Source organism: Necator americanus, chromosome III (genome assembly GCF_031761385.1).
Source record: "Necator americanus strain Aroian chromosome III, whole genome shotgun sequence".
Classification (NCBI taxonomy): Eukaryota; Metazoa; Nematoda; class Chromadorea; order Rhabditida; family Ancylostomatidae; genus Necator; species Necator americanus.
The window spans coordinates 22,688,653-22,704,559 of record NC_087373.1 but is presented as its reverse complement, the minus strand read 5'-3'; the positions used below and the strand labels follow the sequence as shown (position 1 = coordinate 22,704,559).

Below are 15,907 nucleotides of genomic sequence, written 5' to 3'. Positions count from 1 at the left end.
ACCGCTGAGGACAACAGTAAGGACGCCTTCTATGATGAACTCAATGCGTTGATGTCTAAAATACCAAGCCAGCAGGTGGTCATTGTCGGAATCGACGCAAATGCGAAGATGGGACTCGAACAGCAATCCGATGTGCTAGGAAAATGGTACTATGCAGCGGAGCGCACGTCGGACAACGGTGACCGTCTGGTCGACTTGTGCGAACAGACGGGCCTCATCATCGCTTCCACGTTTAAGAGGAATCATCGACGCCATCAGCTCACGTGACCAGGGTTCAACCCTTTTAACGCCTGAAGAGCAGCGCAAGCGGAAGATGAGGACTCTCAAACTTCAGCTCGACTACGTTCTGAAGAGGAACATTCCTCAGTCAGATATCCGAAAATCTAGAGCTGTTTGGGACGTCGCGTTCGACTCTGACCACCGTCCAGTTCTTCTCAGTTTCAAGATACGGTTCCACAAGAGAAACCGAGGAGTTTCTCTTCAACCGAAAATCGACATGGCAGGTTTGAAAGACGATGAATGCAGAAGAAAATTCCGCCAACGTGTGTCTATTCATGTTGGAGTACGGACCAGGAAGAAGCTTAGCGATGCGGATTCATTCACAAAGTGCATCCAGGACGCTGCAAGGGAAACGCTCCCGGTTCTATTGCCGCGGAAGAAGTTTGCCTTTGCATCTGCGGAAACAAAATCCACATACAATTCTGTATGTGTCGCGCGCAGCGCTGGTGACTTCAACCAGGAAAAGCGTCTTAGAAGGAAGCTGCGTCGTCAACTGCAACAAGACCGCGATAACGAGTGGACGTCAAGAGCGATGGAGTTTGAGAAGGCGTGGGAGGACAGAAACCCGCGGAAGGCCTACGCTCTACTAAAACAATGTAGCGGCAAAATGAAAAGATGTTCCCCTGTCCTCAACACTGCCAATGGGGTAGCTGTCGGTGAAGCAACCCTTCCAATTTGGAAGGAACACTTCAAGACTTTGCTGAACCGGCTAGCACCGTCAGCCCCTGAACTCGAACACGTTCATAGACCGACATACGCGGTTAACGAGGAGCCACCGACCGTGTCGGAGGTCCTAGTCTGTATTCAAAAAATGAAGAATGGAAAATCTGGCGGAGACGACGGGATTAGCGCAGAAATGCTAAAATATCTTCCTCCGTCTGGGATTCGTGAGATGACAAAGATCATCCGTTCAATATGGATAGACGAAAGGATACCTGATTCGTGGAGACACGCTATCATAATTCCCCTCCACAAGAAGTTACCCGTCACGGACCCCAGGAATTATCGAGGAATCTCTTTGCTGCGTGTTATGTACAAGGTATTGGAACGCATTATCCTGGACCGACTCATTAAACATCGCGAAGAAACAACGCGCGACGAGCAAGCTGGCTTTCGTCCTGGCCGATCTACTATTGACCAGGTGCTCATCGTCAGGAGAGTGATCGAAATCTGGCAGCGGTATTCGAAGCCAATGCAACTAGCGTTTCTGGACTTTGAAGCCGCGTTCGACTCTCCTCACCGAGGCCGTCTTCTCAACGCACTGAGCGCCGATGGAGTACCAGAAAAGTTCGTTCGCTTGCTTGATGACATCAATCAACGAACAACTGCTGCAGTTCGAACACCAGCCGGATGTACAACACCGTTTGAAGTGGTAACTGGAGTAAGACAAGGGGCACTGGCAGGACCCTTCCTGTTCAGTTTCGCTATCTACGACATTATGCGAAGAACAGTCGATCAGTGTCATGCCGCCATCGTCTTAGCACCATGAGGGTGCCTGTTTACTCGAGTACGCCGACGATCTTGTTATGTTCGCTGAAAGCGCTACGAAACTTCAACATGATGTCAATCTTGCATCGAAGTTGGCTGCAGCCTATGGACTACGCCTACGCCCTGATAAATGCAAGCAGATGTGGATATCTTCGAGACCTCGAACGGGAATCAGGGTGGACGGACAACCGATAGAACTCGTCGATGAGTTCTGTTACCTAGGCTGTACGCTGAAGAACAATGGCAGCTACGCGAGAGATGTTCAGCAAAGATGCGCTAAGGCCACTTCTGCATTTAACTCCTTAACGAATTGTCTGTGGTCGACCCCCATCACCAACGAAGTCAAGCTGCGAGTCTGCCTATCCGCAATTCGCCCCATCATGATGTACGGATCGGAGACTTGGGCAGCACCATCAACGGTTATGGAGAGGCTTGACTGCACGGAACGAAAGCTGCTTAGACGGCTACTTGGCTACTTTTGGCCTAGGGTATGTCACAATGAAGATCCTTACGCAGAAATTGATGTGGTATACCGGCGGATGACACGTGGAAAACATCAACATCTTGCACCGCCATCGAAAGTGGCTAAAGTAAATCGTCTTCGCTTCTTTGGTCATATATTAAGGAGACCGGCAGATCGCCTTGTTCAACGAGTTCTGAGGAGTTCGTCGGGTTCGAGCTGGAAGAAGCCACCTGGCCGAAAACGGAAGTTCTGGACTGGAGGCGGCGAAAGAGGACCTGAGGACGATAGCGACGAATGGATTGATTCTGTGCAAGCTCTCGCAGAAGATCGAGAAGGTTGGGCAGAGCTGTGTTCAAGGACGGCACACCTCGGCGAAGATGCGGGTAATCGCGTCAGACGATGACATCAGCCCGCCGATTAAGTCAAGTAAGTCAAGTAAGTCAAGCATATATATATATATACATATATATATATATATATATATATATATATATATATATATATATACAACTATATATATATATATATATATATATATATATATATATATATATATATATAAATATATATATATATGTCTCATCCCACATACACCGATAGATCTTAAAATAAAAACGAAATAGGATTCTTTCTTCAAAACAAACTCAGAAAACGCGGTTCACTCCAACGGACAAAAGAAAACTAATACTTACTTTGCATTTGAACATGAGCATTTTTCGGAAAGGAGTTTTGATGTTCAGTCTCCTTAGAACGTCAGCCCTAACATAATGAAAAGCGCCAACATCGATAAGATATACACAGAATGCAGCTTTATCTAAAACAAGAACAGAAACCAGGAACCCTGCATTGAGAACAATACAAGAAGAAAGTTCAAAAATAAGGTGACGAAGAAGAGAAAACAAAATGTACCAATTTTGCTAGCTCGCACACATTGCACCCGCTCCCACCGTTCGTTTATTAAAGCTGCATAAAAGGCGCCTGGACGAGGAGTGTCGCTCAATTGCGCATCAGGCATCTGACACTCCTCAGCAAGTTTGTCATACATATAATCAGGCATTGGATCCTGAAATATAAAGAATATGTGCTTCCAAACCAAACTGCAACGCAGATGTGAGCCAAGCATCAAAACTCACAAGGGAAACTTGACGAAGACTGATATCGGTAGGACCAGCGGCAAAAAGAGCATTTGCCGAGAAGGGGCCAGACGGAATCTGGCTAATGTCCATAGGTATTATTTCTACATCACCATCAAAAACACAAACTGTTGGCGGCAAACTGGCGGAAACAGGAACAAAAGGTGTTGAAAACGGACCATCACAACTAAGAAAAAATAATGAGCAATCAGTGGAGCTTAAAAGTTGTTCGAAGAAGCAGGAAAAACAAATAACCCCAAAGAAATTAATCCCACCCATTCAATTCAGTTTAAACTGCGCAAGCGCAGAAAATTTTGAACTTTAAAAGTAATAACAACTACGGTACTCCTGAATTGATTCAGCGCACCGCAGTCATAGCGTTTTTTACTGTAGCACCTCAGAGTCAGCAATAAATTGAACGTGACCCCTACGTGTATGTAAGCGGGGAGTGGGGGAGAATCAGTGGCGCCCTTATTTCTCGAAGGAAATAATTAAAGGCATCACCTACGAATCTGAGGTGGTACGGATTTCAGGTGAAGTATTCGTATACGGGATAGTAGACTATGGAGAGGGAGGTGATTCCGTCCATTTCTTCCTAATTGCAGTAAAAAACGGCCCAGAAGATGCGGCGCGTGCACACGCGTCTTCCTGTCGATGAATGTCCCGTATACGAATACTCCACTTGAAATCCGTACCACCTCAGATTCGTGAGATGATGCCTTTAAATCAGTCGGGACCCTAAGACCTAAGCATTAGTCTTATAGGATCTATGTAAGCTAAAGTAACCAAGAGAAAAAATAAGTTGGAGCGTTGAGAAATAAGGGCGCAACTGAGTTGCCCCCCCACCCCTACATCTTCCCCACACCTATTTGATACATTCTTACTTGGCAGAACCCGGCCATTCTTTTTCGTCCGGCATTTTCATCATAACCACCTCAACAACAGCCCTTCCATCAGTTAACCACAAATCTGCAATGGTTGTGGTCTCATCGTCTTCCACTGCTTCTGTCAACGACGTCACCTTAAGCAGAAGTAGATAGGAGCCAAACTAAAAAAATGTGGAAAGGAGAGGTACCTGCATGCGAACTGGAATAAGGTTGCCCACTGCATCCTTTTCGAAAAGAACTGACCGCAAAATTTCATCTGATATATCCCCCACAGCATGTTGGGGCAAAGCAAGACTTACTCGTTTCGCGAGAGCCCCATCTTAACAACATTTATTCGGAAATTCATCGATAATCTAATTTTTTATATTTCACGTGTTGTTCTGAACTGTCTGCCTGCTGTAATTTTACAGCCCTATTCCCCGAATACATTTTGTTTGCCCAGTGGAGCTCTTGGACAAGGGGCAGCAAGTAGGTTAGATAATTTCCTTAAGGTATGGTTATGCAACTAACGAATATATATTAGCATGCAGTTGACAGAACTGGACTGGACAAAATCCGGGAATTCCGGTTTTCAAGAAACATAGCTGTCATGAAGGTACAAGGACGGCGCACTTCGGTGTCGTGGAACATATTTTGCTTGATCGCGACACTGAATGCTGGCACTCCTGCCCACGTGGTAGTGCGCCGAAATTCGCTAGACTGATGAATTAAGGTGAACATTTTCCTCTATTACATTCGCGTACAATTCGCACGCTCACCTTGAGCAGACAAGCAATCTTGCTATGAGAGATGTTTCTGATTGCTATTGTTTCCAGCGAATATAGAACTACAAAGCAGCAATTTAAAGGAACACCTCCTTGGTGTACGAATACCTTTCTCTTAGCAATCATATTAGCTGAACTAGAACTCGAATGAAACTTGACGGGATAAGAAGTGTCATATTCGGAGAGTGTTAACGATTTCGCAGCAACGCTCTTCATCACTTTTGCATGTAAAAGCTTCTAGTTAAAGCTATTTCAAGAAAATATCTCGCGAGTCGAAAAAGTTACAAACTTGTGCACTGGCTTAATGTGGCTTACAGCGAAATCCAAACTAGTTGGAGGAGTTTTCAGGTGAAATATGACATATTCTGCGCCAAATTGTATTCGCATAGCAACACTTACACGTCACCTGAATTGATAGCAATTCACATAATACCCCTGTCTTCGGTATATTATGACACTATATATAGTATCCCTAGTATATATATATATATATATATATATATATATATATATATATATATATATATATATATATATATATATATATATATATATTAGGGAAGCGAAGCTATGGCTAATCTAAAATATCTTCGCTATTTGAAGTATTTTATGTATTTTATTTATTTCGATTTTTATTTGTATTTTTTTGAAATTATTTTAAAGATTTCTCCCAACAAAGCGTAGGTCAAAAGAACTCTCAAAGAATTTCTATCAACTTTCAAAAAAAAAAACCTGCAATGTATTTGTATCCAAGTATTTAGTATTATATTACTTCACCCGTCTGAACGTACGGCTCTAACCGGACGTTCAGCGCTCCATTTTATCGCTTCGCGGTGTCATCACACCTATCTAACCGTTGGACACGTCTCAATGCGTTCTGGAATTTCGTTACACACACGCGCACACACACACACGCGTGCGCACAAGCACACAGAGAATAAGCCTGTCATTACTAGCATGATCACGATCATGGTCATGATTGTTTTTCTGTGTGTCATGAAATTCGAAAAAGAGAGGAAGACGAGTCCAACGAAGTCAGTTGGGGGGCGGAGGTAAGAAAGCTATAAAACGAGGTCAAGTGGGTCCCATGGCATCGGATTGGTGTGCAGGCGTCGTAAAGCTATAAATTTAAAAATGAAGGTATAAAATGGGGTGGCGCGGGTCCAACGGCGTGGGAATTGGTGGGCAGTGGGGAGGCGGTGTCGCGCAATAACTTCGTGTGCATGTCGCAAAAAGATGTTGCAACTCTTTTGTAGCCATGCCATTGCCTTTCACCTGTATGACTCCTCCGCATGTCTATTTCCTTGCACGTTTGCTTCAGGTTAGTAGTATACCTTCTTTAGAAAATGGAAACACGCATGTAAACGGCCGCTTAAAGGCATCACAACACGAATCTGGGGTGGTACGGGTTTCAGGCGGGTTATGCTTAACAGGGACGTAGATTATGAGGATGAGGGCGATTCCGTCCATTTCTTCCTTATTGCCGTAAAAAAAACGGAACGGAAGATGCGGCTTCGAGCGTTCCGGGGCACTGTTGTCTAGAGTTTGTATTGGAGCGCGCCAGCCTTGTGTACTCGCCGCATTTTCCAGGCCGTTTTTTACAGCAATTAGGAAGAAATGGACAGAATCATCCTCCTCCCCACAATCTGAAAAGTAGCAAAATAAGACGGAGGGAGATAGGTCCCACGGCGTCGAATTGGTGCGTTACGGTGCGGTAGTAGCTTGCAACTCTCAGTGAATTTGTCAACAAGTAAATTAAACGTTGTGATGCATTTCACAGCCTTGAAAACTGCATGTGTTGTGTTTCACATCTACGTGCTCCTCCGTATTTATCTTCCCCACACCTTTTCTTCATCTTTTCTAGGCAGACCCTTCCTTTGAAAAGTGGAAACCAGCATGCAAATTGCTGCTTAATAGCCAATATTTTAGGGGATCTGCGGTAGAGCTCTTTATCAGCAACATCATGAAGTTGATGTCATTTCATGTTGGCACATCATTCTGCGGTAATTGTTGGGGAAAAGCGGGAAAAAAACCCATGTTCCGAATGCTGTTTCCAAATTGTAATGGTATGAAAGGAATGTGTAGAACCAAGTTTGAATATACTTTAAATTTAGTACTAAGGCTTTTAGGAAGGAGACTAAGACCTTTCATCAATGCTTAGATTTCCTTCAAAAAAAAGAGAAGGAACGAAAAAATCCGAGTTTGATTTCACAGAAAATGCCAGCATTTTAAATTTTTATTTATCAGTGAAGGCGAGCGAAGCGAGCAGCACAAGATGTCTGAAGTCCAGCTCTAGCCTGACGTCCAGACTGCTAAAACAATAATTTGAAAAGTGAAACGCACGACACATGATGGGATGGCCTGGATCAGGGAGAAGGCGAAAGTCAACGACTGGGTATACACCAAATACTCCAACGTCACAGAAAAAGCACTTTACAGTGCCGGACCGGGGTAATTCCTGTACGCAGAAATTAAGTCAGCAACTTAATTAAAATCACATGAAAATCTCTTTTAAGAAACGAACCACAGCAATTACACGGAACCAGTTGCCAGCTGCATCACATAACGCGTACGCTCCTCCAGACAGGACTTCCTAAAACTATATCCTAGATGTTTCCTGACACATGCAGAAATGTCCAGAGATTGGAAGCTGTTTATCAACAAAAAAGATCAGAAAATAGCAATGCAAGCAACTTTGATGATATTTAGAACTAAATAGCTGTTCCAAGGCTTGAAAGAGCAGCTTACTTTGAAAATCATTCCCTTTAAAAAAGAACAGTGAGCAACAACAATGAAGTTTGTTACTTCACTAAACGTATACTTAATACTTACACAAAACGACTAACATATATTTGCACTTTTCGATCACTTGGATTATCTGCATAAAATTTGCGCATGTCAACTTTCAACGACTCGAAAACAGGATCATCTGCAGAAGCTCGAATATGTAGATTCTTGGACGTCTCGAACGCGACTACGATTACATCGCATTTCGGCTTTAGCGTGCTCGAAGATGAAGAAAGCTGAAATAAGATGAGATGCGCTGTCTCAAAGCTGTGATGAAAAGGATAAGATTGTGAAAGCAATAGAACGAAATATTCACAGTTTCTGCGTGCTGCAGAGGATAGCGATCTTTCCTTAACTTTGCGAGCTCCATATCTGCCGAAACAGACCCAGATGTAACAACTAAACACAGAACTGAGAAGGAATGTATCACTTGAGGGCGATTAAAGAACCAATCGTCTACCTTTCACGTCAGTGTGAGGGACTGAAGATCGTTTGAAAGAATTTGTGTTTGACAGACGAACAAACAAAATCGTGAGAGGACCACGAGTTTGAGCCTCGAATTCTTCCGCTTCAGCAACTTGAACAAGCCAATCCTCGGGCAGCTCTCTACCAAGCCCTTTCGAGACATACCTTAAAAACAATGCTGTGAATCTGTATATTCTTGAAATGTGTATATAATATTAAAAACAATAGAAGTACAAGAATAATGCTAGCAATGCCCTACCAGCTACACTCTGCTTCTGAAAATCTAACAATACACGTATGATGATGCCAGCCATTTTCTTTTTTTATAGCTCTATTTTTCTTTTCGCTTCCCGGAGTGAATCACTTGGCAGAGTCTCACCGCGCAATATTTGAACATGGTTGATCGAACCACCCCTTTTCTAGTTTGAATGTGTAGTACCGTCCGGATCCCTATGCTTGATCATAATACACAAAGAACACGTGGAAAGAATGCAAAATAGTAACATCGCGGAAGGAGATGAGCCCAGCGTACTAACGTACCGAACTAGACTATGTCGCTTGTCGCTTCTAAGTTTCCTTTTTCGAACTCATTTGATTTGGGCAGCTGGTTTCCACGTCCTGCATATACAATAAGCATAAGCTTTGACACGGTTATAGCTTCACTCCTAGATCAGATACTGACATGGCAGACATCTGTTAGAGCATGCAATATTAAGCAATCTTGAGTGCTGGAGAACTCGATAGCAAATCCCTGTTTTATACGGAATCCAAACTTGGCGAGGTCACTATTCTACAAGAACTTCGCTTTGAAAGTTCCGCTCATAACTAACGGTTCCTCCCTTTCATATTAAAGTGAAAATGGAACGATTTAAAACAAAAGACACAAAGATTTTATGCGCATCTTACATGTGTATCTGCAGATCTCAAAAGCATTTTGTATGGGACCAGAATTTGGAAGAAGATTGAGCATTCAATCCAACAGACCTTGACCTCTCCACTCCACTTATTCGGACTAAAACTTACTCACTTCCGACCCAACTAAGATTCGTCGAAAGGTCTCAAAAACGCATAAGTTGAAATTGAGAATGTCTAGCTGCATGCCAAGTTGCTCGTTCTCAGACAGATGCACGCACGTAAATTTATATAGACTTAAAAAATTAAAAAATTGCAAAGAGCTCCCGGGAAAAATCATTAGTTTCAGAATAATCAGAATAGATGCAGAGGGGTATTTAGAAGACTTGCATTTGTTTTGTGTCGACGAGATGCATTATTTCTTCGGAAGAAGCGAACTACGGCTTCCACACCAGTCGATGGGACAATAATCGACAATGGGACTGTGGCGATAGTGCTAACGAAAAAGAATTTTGCTACAACAACAACCACGAAGTAATTCTAGTCAGGCACAACAACATGAAGAAGAGATTTTAAAAAATTCAGGGAGAAAACATGAAAAATGGCTCAATTTAGTCAGTGTCGCCCTACCGATGAGTTAGTGAAGTAGAGGTCAAGGCCCATACCCCTCCAAGAAAGTAACGAGTCTGGCCGACACTTTCGATGGTAGATACAATAAGAGTAGCGAGAGGAGACCAAGAAGTATACTGCTTTTCGTAGCCCAGTTGAAAGAAATTTGAATTTTGCAGTTCGTTCTATGCTTAGAACCAAACAGGCGAGTATTACGAAAACATACTGGTTTAGGAGCAAAGCTGATGGACGAATCAAAGAAAATTGAAGGCGACTCCAAATTCTGACGTTGTTTAATTGCTGTAACATAGAAAGGTAGGCAACTCCAGGAGTTGAGAGATGTACGAGTTCACAAGCAGAATTTCAACACGATGATCAAAGGATATCCATTCACGGTCACAAGTCATCATCTATTTTTTTTCTATTTCATTGTGGTCAATAGAGCGATTTTAAAGGCTGTAATTTCCTATTGAAGGGAATAGAACAGAATCTGCCGAAAACTAAAGAATGGAGATTAAATCTTTTATTTTTCTGCATAAACAAATTTTTGTGTGACTGTACCCGCTTCTATGCAGAGTCAAAAAAAAAGTTGGATTGCGGACATGATCGTAAATATCAAACCTTTTCTGCTGACTAGGACAATGATTCACAGACGTCAGTACTTATGCTAGACCGGACGACCGTTGCTATTCCCATTGTTTCGCTGCTTGACACACTCAACCGTTCAAGACCCTGCTCCAAGCGGACGTGTTTCGGTCGTCTGGAAAAACATGAGTGCCATCGTCTATAATTTCCAGTTCACCCCATACCTTCTTTGAATCTCACAGAAGCCAATGCAGATGTAAAGAAGAGCTTCTAGAATTAGAATTTATTCTAGCCACTTAAGAACATGTTCCAATTACGAGGAAATAATAGGAACCACAAAAAAAAACTAATGAGGTTACATATCGGGAGTGAAAAAGAGACTCTACCTCAAGCCACTTATATGTATAAAGTGCAACAGAAGACATCGACGCTCCATTATTTTAAAGTGATGCACTTGGGCCATTTCTAACTCCTTTCCACTTTCAATTACCAAAATCAGGAGGCCTCTTCACTTTCGAAGAATACATAAAGAGTTTTGAAATGAACAATACTTCATCAGGTAATACGTAACCCCTGAATAAAATGTTTTTGAGTTCAGTATCACGACCTCGTGGTAGCGCTAGCAAGAACTAGCTAACGTTAGACACTATTTGTATACAAACAAAGTTGAAAAAGCACGAATTCTGCCATTTGCACCCGAGGATCACCATCCCACTTCCTTGAGAATGTTATTTTGCCTGAATCAAGCATGTGAAATTGAGTTTGGTAGACTATATATTGTCGATGTTAATGAGCTGCATTAATGTACAGTAGGGGTAACTGTATTGCAATAAGATGACATGACGCGTCCTTGTTAAAAGTGTGCACTGAGCACTCTACAATACGCGTAAAACTACCTGAATCCCTTTTCTTTTTTATAGATGTTCATCTTTTTTCGTATAATGAAGGTATAAGATTACATGGCCTCAAGAATGTTCTTACTGTGTAGTTGTGCACGCTCAGAACATAGTCCATCACAATTATACCTGCTACTGCTGAGTTCGTTAGCAACTAGTTCTCGACGTTTCCTTCCTGAATTCAGCTGCTATGTGGGCAATCTTGGTGTACGTCAGATCTATGGTACAACTGATATAAGGATGCCATTTCCAGTCAGTAATTCACACCCTACCAAAAAAGCCCTTTTAAAATCATTCTCGAAGACACAGTAAGTAACATCAAGGGGCTGCCGGACATGAAACGTCAATCTGTGCCGGCTAATAAGGTTACCTGAAGTATAATCAAACAGCGTATGCCTATTTTAATTGGACAATATCAGGAACACGAACTCAACAAAATGGGGCTTGAACAAGTGAAATACTTCGTCAATATTTGATTTTGCCACTCTCAAAGATGATGATCGCGTCTTCGTTGGCATCTAACCAGCTGACTGCGTCTACGACGTAGTTCAACAGCACCAGCTGCCAACAGCTGAATACATCTTTCCCAAACTGAATGGAAGACGTCATTTGTCTCGACTCAATCTCACTGAAGCTATCTCAATCTATCCGTACACAGCAGTTCCTGACAACATTCACCGAGAACTCTTACAGTTGGTACCACCCACCCACTCGAGTAAAGACTGTACTTCGCATCTTTGGGGAACAGATCGGTGTTCTATCATTGAACCGAATGAAACTGTCGCCTACGTCAGTGACATCATTTTCAGTAATAGAACTACGGACGAAGCAACATACATTTGAAACCATCTGTAGAATCTACGACTACTGATAACATGTTCGCTTTGAGAAAGGCTCCTTCGTATAGATCGAAATCACCTTTAGCTTTACGATGCTCAGAGATGGCATCGCGATCACGCAGAAGTTGAAGCAATCTACAATGCGCATGCCAAAGAATCTCAGAAAGCTTCCACCTCCAAGCCTACAGAACATCGGTATAGTTCCTTTGGTGGGGGATTTGAAAGGACTGCTGTAGGATTACAGCAGTCCTTTCAAATCCCCCACCAAAGGAACCCAGAAACCCATTCTATTAATTAAGGCAATGAAGGCTCTCGCAATCATCTTTGTCAAACAAAAAAATTTTTTATTTTCCATCTTTTTTTTTTCTTACTAGTGTCACACATCGGAATGAATACAGATAAAGAGCACTTACTTCAACCTTCACAAGAAAGAAATGGATTAATGCTTGCAATGTCAACGATACCTCTGAGCACGATTCATCCCATTACAGTCGTCGACGTAAAAGACAATGTGATCACCGCTGTCAGTGATAAGGTCAGTGCTGAACTGACGAGTAACTGTTTGATTGCAACAGTCGCATATATACCATCTCCTGATCATCGATTATACCCAAACTGGACAGCGGCCCAAGATCGACCTCATCTTTCCGTCACAAAGAGAGGAGGAGGTATGTATAGAACTACCAGCAACTATACACCGACTGTTGGTAGTATTGAGGTAACAAAATCTCTTCAACAGTCTGCACTCTGGTTACTACATAAGGCTAATCCAGTACTAACAATGACAAAAATGTCAGTTAGCTGCTACATCTACATGGGATGCATACCATGAACGACTCGTCAGACTAGACTGTCTTGGATAGTGCATAGTGCAATTGTTCCTTCAATGTTTGACTATGCAGAACCACACTGTTCGCAAAAACTGGCGGCTTTGCTGACACCTGCAGGTACTAATTCCAACATTTGACTGCTTAATGTACGCTACTACAACATCATTGCGAAATTGGCATCTATTCGAAAAGACTCAACACCGCTTAAGTGAGCTTAAATCCTACACTTGCAAAAACCAACCGTCATGAAGCAAATATTTCTGTTCACTGAAGCGAGCGCTCATGAGGAAGGAGGACCGGACAGTCGACGTATTGCAGAATTTCCAAATAATTTACCATAGAACAACATGGCCAACCGGACCAGATTCTCAACAACCGCCTCTCACGCCAACTTCATCATCAGTTCTGCAGCAGTCATCAAGTGAAGTCATCAGTTCTGCCGGGTTCGCCAACACGAACCCGGCAGAACTGATGACTTCACTTGCACTTTTATCATGTATCATGTCAAAAATGGACAGAGTATTCAACCACCACCTCGAAATTGATTATTCTCTCTACTCTAAGAACTATCATCGGCTGAAGAGCGCCTGAGCACCTGGAATTAAAATAGGACGAGTCAGATCTCAATGTACACTGCGCGTTTTGGAGACCATCTATGGGTTACATAGCACATCAACCATCTAGGACCACGACATGAGTGAGACATCAATCTTCAAACAAATGTACCGACTCGCATCCGTCAAGTCCAGAACCAACTCTGTCGACAATTTTAACTTCGCTGCCTATCGATATTTCGCAAGAATAGTCGACTCCCTCTGTTTCCAACTGAATACGGAACCACCAATACGTATTCTATAGTACTACAAATAAGTCTGAGATGGAGGTTTGCAGTAAAATAGACCACGTAGACAGAAGCCTCGTCCTTAAGGTATTAAAGCGGGTGTTGTTGGCAGTCCGTCATTCCAACCATTTATTGTGCAGTGCTCATCAATTTGTCTGATGGTACTCTGGTTGTTCAATGAAGAACTTTTTCCACTACTAATAATCAATTATTACAACAGAAAAGAGTTTTAGATAGCAACACAATTCACCTTCAGTTTGTGCACATCAGCTTCTTCGAATTCGGCGGTTAAATTTTTCCATATTTCAAGAAAGTAAGGAAGATTTGCTTAACCAATACCATCCCTCTGCGATATAAATTTCACCAGTATTCTCTTTAGCGGCATAATGCCATTCAAGTAACAATGAAGTACAGTTTAAGAAAAATCGAAGTGAAGATGGAAGGATTTCTTCAATGCCTCATGACGTGGAGTCAATTTCTAATGCAGGAGATTGAGGTTGTTCGAAAACACTAAGAATTCATCTTAAAGTATCTTTAAATTAAAAAAAAAACTAAAACAAAATACGTAAGAGTAGTTTCTGTATAGCAGCCCTACAAAGTGCACACTTACTCTTCGTGATACTTTTGAGCTAGATGAGAAGAAGATACGCCCATCGGGAAATTCTTCTTGATCATTTCGTACAGCAACTCTCTGACCTCTTCCATCTCTTCTGATACGTCTACATCAGCGTCACCTTAATAAATATATACTACTACGTAATATTGAACTAGTTCAAATCAGTGGTCATATTGTCCGAATTAAATGCACTTATCAACGCAGAAATGTCCAGCCAAATTCAAACACTCAGAAAAGCTTACCTTTGTCAAATATAGTTGATGGCATAAGCCCTTCAGAGCTAAGAAATCGTGAGGTGCTCATTCCGTGACGCTGTTTCAAGTGGTACAAAGGAAACCCGTCGATAACTAAAAAACATTGATTTATCTGACTTTTTTTCGATATTTAGTTTACGGAAAACATTCAGTATTCTGTGAAATTTTCATGATTTAAAACAAATGAACACAGCGGACTGCATTGGGAAGAAACATGAGATTGCATGAAAGGAGTAGCAAACGCCCAAATCCCTCTCCTCTAAATATCAAGAGAAAGGATTTCTCTGTTTAGGAAAGATCTGCAAGAAAAAAGAAGGAATTAAAACAACAGGACGCCAAGCACTAAAAGCTGCGACAAATAGGAATTCTTTGCAGGTGACAACGACCTCAGCGTAAGGAAGGTAGATCGTCCTAATCTCCGGCGCCACAGTGCTTCATCACGTTCATTTCCGTCTATTCTCACACCCAAGGACAAAAAATGGACAGAAACTGAATGATCGACATGAAACGAAAATGGAAATGGATACTAAACAGTTTGAACTGTGTTCACAGATAGAGATCACCGTAGCAACCGCGAAGAAGAACGGTGACATCCGGGATCCTAGGTGAAAGAAGTCAACACGTACATCCTCCATCTATGATATGACAATATTCTTGCTAATAAAATAGCTTCCGCATAACCCAGGATGTATTCCGCGGAAACCGAATATCGCCCTCTATTTTGTCCCCTCCGAGCGGCGTGCAGACCGCCGAAGCGCAGCGGTTACGGAACGGGAGTAGAGCGGGCCAACTACACGATATTTACTGACTCATCGATCATCTACTTCTATGAGCTGCTGACCGGAGTACTGTTGGCGTCACATCCGTTGGTACAACAAACAGTTTCCATCTGCTTTCTTCTTCTACGAACAAATGACCCTTCCCGATCTCCTAACCATTCTCTTAGACACTTAGAAATAGTTGGAAGTTTCTGTTGAATTATTCCATGGCCGTTATCGGTTAAGGACTTCGTCAACGAGCGCACTCTACCAGGGCCGTTCTTTAATGCCTATTTGTCGTTATGATATGTTGTACGGAGGATTTTTTGAGAACATAAGGGGCAAATTCCTAGAAGTTGGGTGTTCCTTCGTTCCTGAAAAAAGTTAAGCTTTAATATGTATTCACAGAAGATAAGAAATTGAAAATCTGCATGAGACAATCTTGTCAACACTATTGGTAATGATTACGTAGTTTTTTCTTCAATTTTCTTGAGCCGTAGCCAAGATTGATCTTTCTTAAATAACAGCTAACGTTTCGGCGTTATCGCCTTCTCAAAGCCT

At 42.3% G+C, this 15,907-nt stretch overlaps 3 protein-coding genes across 6 annotated transcripts; 2 read left to right on the top strand and 1 right to left on the bottom strand.

Moving 5' to 3' along the window:
* Positions 1-151: 151 nt before the first annotated feature.
* RB195_010547 (uncharacterized protein) lies at positions 152-1,768 on the top strand (the record flags this gene model as incomplete). Its single annotated transcript, XM_064191608.1, has 1 exon — positions 152-1,768. One exon carries the CDS (start codon positions 152-154, stop codon positions 1,766-1,768), a length of 1,617 nt encoding a protein of 538 aa, XP_064049191.1.
* A 37-nt stretch (positions 1,769-1,805) lies between these two features.
* On the top strand, positions 1,806-2,633 carry RB195_010546 (uncharacterized protein; the record flags this gene model as incomplete). Its single annotated transcript, XM_064191607.1, has 1 exon — positions 1,806-2,633. One exon carries the CDS (start codon positions 1,806-1,808, stop codon positions 2,631-2,633), a length of 828 nt encoding a protein of 275 aa, XP_064049190.1.
* A 200-nt stretch (positions 2,634-2,833) lies between these two features.
* RB195_010545 (uncharacterized protein) lies at positions 2,834-14,637 on the bottom strand (the record flags this gene model as incomplete). 4 transcript variants are annotated; one of them, XM_064191606.1, is made up of 13 exons in its annotated part: positions 2,875-3,044; positions 3,140-3,293; positions 3,364-3,550; positions 4,248-4,384; positions 4,439-4,569; positions 7,358-7,472; positions 7,539-7,607; positions 7,861-8,037; positions 8,118-8,200; positions 8,262-8,431; positions 10,401-10,487; positions 14,329-14,452; positions 14,577-14,637. In XM_064191606.1, the coding sequence occupies 13 exons, from the start codon at positions 14,635-14,637 to the stop codon at positions 2,875-2,877; spliced, it is 1,665 nt and encodes a 554-aa protein (XP_064049186.1). The 4 variants fall into 4 exon arrangements, with proteins under 4 accessions (XP_064049189.1, XP_064049186.1, XP_064049187.1 ...); XM_064191604.1 differs by lacking the exons at positions 10,401-10,487; positions 14,329-14,452; positions 14,577-14,637 and adding exons at positions 2,834-2,857; positions 8,949-8,959 and having other exon boundaries at positions 2,923-3,044; XM_064191605.1 differs by lacking the exon at positions 10,401-10,487.
* Positions 14,638-15,907: the final 1,270 nt, after the last annotated feature.